Here is a 6,210-nt window from a genome sequence, read left to right as displayed (position 1 = left end):
TTTTAAATAACTAGATATTTATTTAATGGGTCTTGGGGGGGAAATGACTTAGCGTGACATACTTGTGGTTTTCCTGCGATTATGGCTTAAGATAAGTCTAAAGTGATAGAAGTTAAGTTATTTAAAGTTGATTTGTGGAAAATAGTAAGCAAATAAAGTGTCCGGTGGCATAAGGATATGGTGAACATCTGGGATGTCGAATGACTGAAGCTTGGGACTTGGCTGTGGGTGTGTGAGACCTGTGCCTCCAAACCCCAGCCAGTTCTCAGGGCCACCTTAAGGTGGACAAGTCTCAGAAATTCAGCCCAGAACACCCAGCATACGGTCTCATCTGCTGTTTCTTTTCTCCCCGTGCAGATAGATCATCTTGAAGGAGAGCCTCACAGACCAGACACAGGTTGAGAGGAGGGCTTGGGGGTCCACCACGCAACCCAGCCCAGGAGGACCCCACAGTTGGACCTTGCTGCAGCTCTGTGAGTTGGCTGAAGAAGAGAAAGCTGCAGAGAGCCAGAAGAGACCCCCGGAGAGGAGCAAAGACGCATGCTCGCACAGGTGGCCGGCCTGGCCCCCACTTCTGTGCGTCTCTAAGGAGAGGCAGCACCATGCTGGGTCCCCACCTCCCACCTGCCCCCCTGGGACCCAGCGAAGACAGGCCCACTCCCTGCACCTTCCGGATCCCTGATGGGAGCTACAGGTGTCTGGCCTTGGAGGCTGAGGAGAGCAGCGGTGAGGAGGGCCTTCAGGGAGAGGCAGGGCTCACGAACTTGGATGAGGACAGGGTGGCCAGCAGGAATGGGGACAGCTCTGCCTGCAGGGCCACCCAGGGGGCAGCAGAGCTGCCCAAGGCCCTGGGCATCCAGGCACCCAGACACTCCAGAGAAGCACAAGGGGGGTCCCAGCATGATAACAAGGCCGGCCAGGACGGGAGCACGGTGAAGGCTCAGGGGGTGATGACAACCAGCCCCGGCCCCAGCCGCAGCGCGGGGCCCAGGGTTGCCCAGAAACCAGGTAAGCTCACGTCCCTTTTCCCCTGGACTGCCAGAGCCCACTGGGGACCCCAACAGGTCTCCTGACAATATCTTCCCATGATCCATAACAGTCTGTCACAGTCCCACAGACTGTGGGGAGACAGGGGAGACTGGGATTCCATGCCACATCTATGCCCACTCTTTTCTCTGCCAAGGGGGGCACGGGAGAAGGCAGGGAGAGAAAGCCCTGATATCATGCTTGGTTACACGAAAGTCCATCCCTCACTCTGTCTGCCCTGAATCATTCGTGGCAACAAATGGCCTTGGATTCCAGGCAATGAAGGGGCAGGACTGCCTCTCATTGAACATATTGAGTGTGCCGGCTACTTGAGGGTGCTGGGGACACAGCACCGGGCAAAGCAGACATGGTTGCTGCCCTCATGGGGTTTCTGAGGTACAGACTGAAGCCTTTGATCCAAGCTGACCTCCTAATTTTACAGATGGAAAAACTGAGGCCCGGAGTGAGGAAGAGACTGCTCCAGGTCTCTTGGCATATTGGTGACTGAGCTGGGCCCACATTCCTCACCCAGGCCCCAGTTTCCCATCTGTTAGAGATGACAAAAGCTGGACCCGTGTCACCTGGGCTGAAGTGAGGACCCAAGGACAGTGTATAGGGAAGAGCTCAGTATTCACTGGATGGAAGGAAGGAGTGAACGAACAAATGGAGAAAGAGAAGGAACAAAGGAAAAAAGGAACGTAGAAGGAGGGAAGAAAGACAGGAGAGGGGTAGGGAAGGAAGAGGGGAAGGGAGGGAGGAAGGAAGGAAGGAAGGAAGGAAGGAAGGAAGGGAAGGAGGGAGGAAAGGAAGGAAGGAGGGAGGAAAGGAAGGAAAGAGGGAAGGAAGGAGGGAAGGGAAGGAGGGAGGGAGGGAAGGAAGGAAGGAAGGAAGGAAGAGAAGGAAGGAAAGGAAGGAGGGAAGAGGGAAGGAAGGAAGGAAGGAAGGAAGGAAGGAAGGAAGGAAGGAAGGAAAGAAGAGAAGGAAGGAAAGGAAGGAAGGAAGGGAGAGGGGGATGAAGGAAGGGAGGGAGGGAGATAATTTTCCTATAGGCTGCAGGAGTCAGGAGCCAGCAGAGCAGGGCGGGACAGGGAAACCCGCACTCAATCACCTCCATTGCCTGGGCCCATGGAAACACTGAAGTGGGTCCAGATGGAGAGGACGTGAGCCAGGCTATGCTTGCTCAGAAGGCAGCTGCTGCCAGCAGATCCTGGGGGCACAGGGCGTGTGGGGGACACAGGCCTGGGAGGGCTAATGCGTCAGGAAGCTGAAGGAACACCTCATTTCTCTGCAGGCATTGCTACCGCCCTGGCTGGCATCGCACCAGCCGTCCCGCCCACTCTCTTTTCTGAAATAATTCTCTCCAGGCTCTGATCACCCCCCATGGCCATCCCCACCCCACACTCCACCAACTCCCCCATGCTTGGGTCACACAGAAAGCTGGGCAGGATCCAGGAGATGTCTTCGATGCATCTAGGGCAAGAAGAAGGAGGACCCCAGGAGCGCCCAGCAGCCCTAAACTTGGAGGTGGGCCCTCACACCAGAGTAGCCCAAACTCAGGTCCCCTAGAGCCTGAAAGCCCCAGGACCTCCTCCTATTCCTCTTACAGACCACGGCTGAGGGTCAGGAGACATGGGTGCTGGTTCTGGACCTGATACGAACCAGCCAAACCCCAGCAAATCGCTTCCCCTTAGTGAGTTGCAATTTCTTCATTTGTGAAAATAAAACAAAAATAGGAGCCTCTCTACCTCACAGAGCCATTATGAGGTTTCAGTGATCTTAGACTGGGGTAGTGTTTTGGAAGTGTTAGGTGATCCCGTGACAGATGTTAATAATAATTAAAATAATCCTCAATTCCACAGTATAACAGCTACTATTTGTTAAGCCCTTATGTGCTAAGCCCACTGGGCTAAGAGCTTTATATACATCACTTCACTCAACCTCACAGTAATCCCCATGAGGGACATGCTATGATTATCTCCATTACACAGATGAGAAGGTCGAGGTTCAAAGAACGTAGGTGCCTTGTGACTTATCTAAGACTCCTGGCTAGTAAGCCGCTATGCCATGATTCAACCATGGAGTTTTTTTAATATGGGACTTTGTTCTTAGCCATCGCTGTATTCTGGATTTACAAGGGGAGTGTGCTGTCTGCTGAGATCCTGGAGTGGAAGAGACCATGGGTGAAGGGAGGAGAGGGGCCACATTTAATGAATCCTGTTGGCCTCTCACACAGAGCTAGGTCATTTCTTAGTACCTCATTCTCGTCAATCTTACCGTATAGTCTTTCAAGGCAGGTATCACTCTGCCCCTTTTACAGGTGACACAGCTGAAGCTCAGAGACCCAAGTCCCTTGCCCAAAGTCACACAGTCAGTGTTGGAGCTGAGACTATGATCACGGTCTTCTTCCTCACAGTCCTGTTCATTTCTTTCTCTGACGTCCAGCCAGATGGTCTCCAGTTCTGTCCTGACCGTTTCTGGGGACAGAGGGCGCAGGAGTGACCTCAGGAGGATGTCTCAGGGAAGTCTTCTCACGGGTGCGAGCAGGAAGGAATCTGGGTCTCGCAGGAGAGGAGAAATCCCGGTGGTCGTGCGTCAGAGCCCACACTGGCCTTTCTGCTCCCTCGGGAAAGGGAGTGGCTAGAGTCCTTTCTCTCTGCCTGGAGATCCGGAGGGAAGAGGCCTGTGGGGCTGCCAGGTTATTAGTGGATTAGGGCTTCCTTTTAAAGCTTCCTCCCGGTACCGCCAAAGGATTATAATATAAGCATCTTCAGACAATTACACCCGTCCTTCCGCAATTATACCTGCCTCCCTTGAGTGCTCCCTGGCAGCTTTAAGTATGGGTCATGGCATCTTCGGCCTTGGGCACCCACCACTTGGGGTGGGTGGGTACGTGGTGCCATTGCTCTAAAGCCTGAGTACCAGCTGGGCAGGGCAGAACGGGGTCCTTGGCAGGCTAGGGGAGCAGGGGGTGCAGAGAGATGATGGGGGTAGCAGCCTGCGGCTCAAGTCTCCTGCCGTCAGCTGCTGCCAACGTGAGAGAATAGATATGAGAAGGCAAGTGCGTAAGGCTCACGGCTGGGCTTCCGCCGGTGGTAGTTGGTCCACGGCTCACCAAGACAGCCCTGAGCTACGGCCGCCGTCCTCACCCCAAAGTCTCAGCTGGTCAACACTGGCAGGGCTCACGGAGATGATTGTGTAGATAATCCTGAGGAGACTCCGAAGCCCAGAGATGGTAACAGACTTTCCCCAGGTCACACAGTAAGTTGGTGCGAAGCTAGAGCTGGAACCCAGGGCTTTTGCCAACCCCCCCCACCCCAGTTCAGCTGCCACACGCTGTGCTAATTGCTTTGTATGGGTCACTTCATTTCACCCTCTAAACACCCCTAGGAAGTTCACGCCTTTCTTATCTCTGCCTCACAGATGAGGAAACTAAGGCACAATGACTTTAAGTGACTTGTCAGAGTCTCAGGCCTGTGGGTGGAGGAGCGGAGATTTGAACCCCAGGAGGTCTAGGCCCATGCTTTCAACCACCTTCTGTGCTGCCTTGTCTCCATGGAAACAAGGCAGCAGGCTGTGTTCTTCCACCCACCTAGGGCTGGAAAAAGGTTGTTCAGGCTCTGGAGGATGGTGGGGGATTCTGCCAAGCCACGTTCCCTCCCCCTTGGATGCACTTAGGGAGACCTGGGACCCACTGTTGATCCAGCCCCTCCTTCGTCTGTGGCTTTGGGAGAGCTGCCTTCCCCCCTCTCCAGGCCATTTGTCATTGGGGGCCCAGGCCATCTAGAGGGCTTGGGGGCCTTTCCCACTCGAATGGACACTGCTCCGAGCCTCTAAGGTGGGGATGAAGGTGTGGATCTGGCTTGTCAGATGCACCTTGCCCCGACCATGTTTCTATGGTTGAGGCAGAGGAACCCCCGGTCATGGTAAGAGCTGACAGTGGTTACTGGGCCAAACACAGGATCCCTGCTCTTTAGGCCTGTGCGAGAGAAGGTAGAAAGAGCAGGAGGCTGGGCAGGATGCCATCCACACTCCCTCTCAATCCCACACTCCACAGTGACCATAATAGGAGGGCAATGGTGCAGAAGCAAGGCTCACAGGGTCACATATACCTCACCCGTGCACCCACACACATGTTCACACCCCCATGGGTGCATACACAGACATATGCATACCATGTTCTTATGCAGATACGCATGTGTATATAATCACATATCTGCACACACATGCATGCATGTACATGCCCTCAGACACCTACCTATCCACACGTGGGGCACACACGAGCACACACACGCACACCCCTCACTCAGGCATGCCTACCTTTCACCTGTGACACATGACATGTATCAGATTTGCATACACAGCTACAGTCCCGCCTGAAAACATACCAGTACACATATTCCTTTCCTCAGATACAGGTCAAAAGCATGCTCTTCTCTCTATTTTCTTTTGCTCACATACCCACACTTTAAAATCTCTCCTGCATGCACACATTCTCTCCTGTAGGCATATCCACTCTTGCACACCCACCGTCAAACACCTACGTACAGACTGAACCACTTTCTGTCCTCCTTCCTCTTTCCTCTTCCCCATCTCTTTCTCTTTCATACCCACCCACACAGTAATTCTAGCTTCTCTCCTCCCTCCCTCGCTCCCTTTCTCTCTCTCTCTCTCTCTCTCTCTCTCTCTCTCTCTCTCCCACACAGTTTGTTTCCTGGTTTTCCACAGGCTGGACTATAGCCACTTTTCTAGCACATGGGCTTACAAGGCAGGCAATACCTTGCCTGGTGCCAGTCCCCAGGACCCTCTCTCTCCATGTTTCCCACCTCCACTTGTGGTGGCCCCAGCACAAGAGCAGCCGTGGGGGCAGAGGAATTCTCTGCAGACCATGAGGCCAACCAGTGAAGAGAGATGGGAGCAGCCAGATAGGGTTTGCCTCTCTGTCACCTGACCTCCCGCACTCTGAGCCCGCCCACTGGGGACAGGGGATGTCCCAAACCCAGGCCACCTGCAGCTTAGTGTTTCACAGAACCTCTGGTGGGGTGGGGTGGGGTGGGGTGGGGTGGGCTTACATGAGCCCATGGCTAACTTCCTCTAGCAGGAGTCTAAACACAGAACCTTGATATGAAAGACAAATGAAAGTGGAACCACCCTGGTTGAAGGGGTGGGGTACTTGGAACCCCAGGA

At 54.0% G+C, this 6,210-nt stretch overlaps 1 protein-coding gene across 1 annotated transcript in view; it reads left to right on the top strand.

Moving 5' to 3' along the window:
• The first annotated feature begins 224 nt into the window (after positions 1–224).
• Positions 225–6,210, top strand: part of SYNPO (synaptopodin) — a 31,945-nt gene continuing 25,959 nt past the window's right edge. Inside the window, exon 1 of the mRNA XM_049647999.1 lies at positions 225–1,008. Coding sequence (XP_049503956.1) covers positions 603–1,008 — 406 coding nt within the window. The 5' untranslated portion in view covers positions 225–602. The remainder of the gene's footprint in view (positions 1,009–6,210) is intronic.

Source organism: Panthera uncia, assembly GCF_023721935.1.
Source record: "Panthera uncia isolate 11264 chromosome A1 unlocalized genomic scaffold, Puncia_PCG_1.0 HiC_scaffold_17, whole genome shotgun sequence".
NCBI classification, from domain to species: Eukaryota; Metazoa; Chordata; class Mammalia; order Carnivora; family Felidae; genus Panthera; species Panthera uncia.
This window is presented reverse-complemented; position numbering and strand designations above follow the sequence as displayed.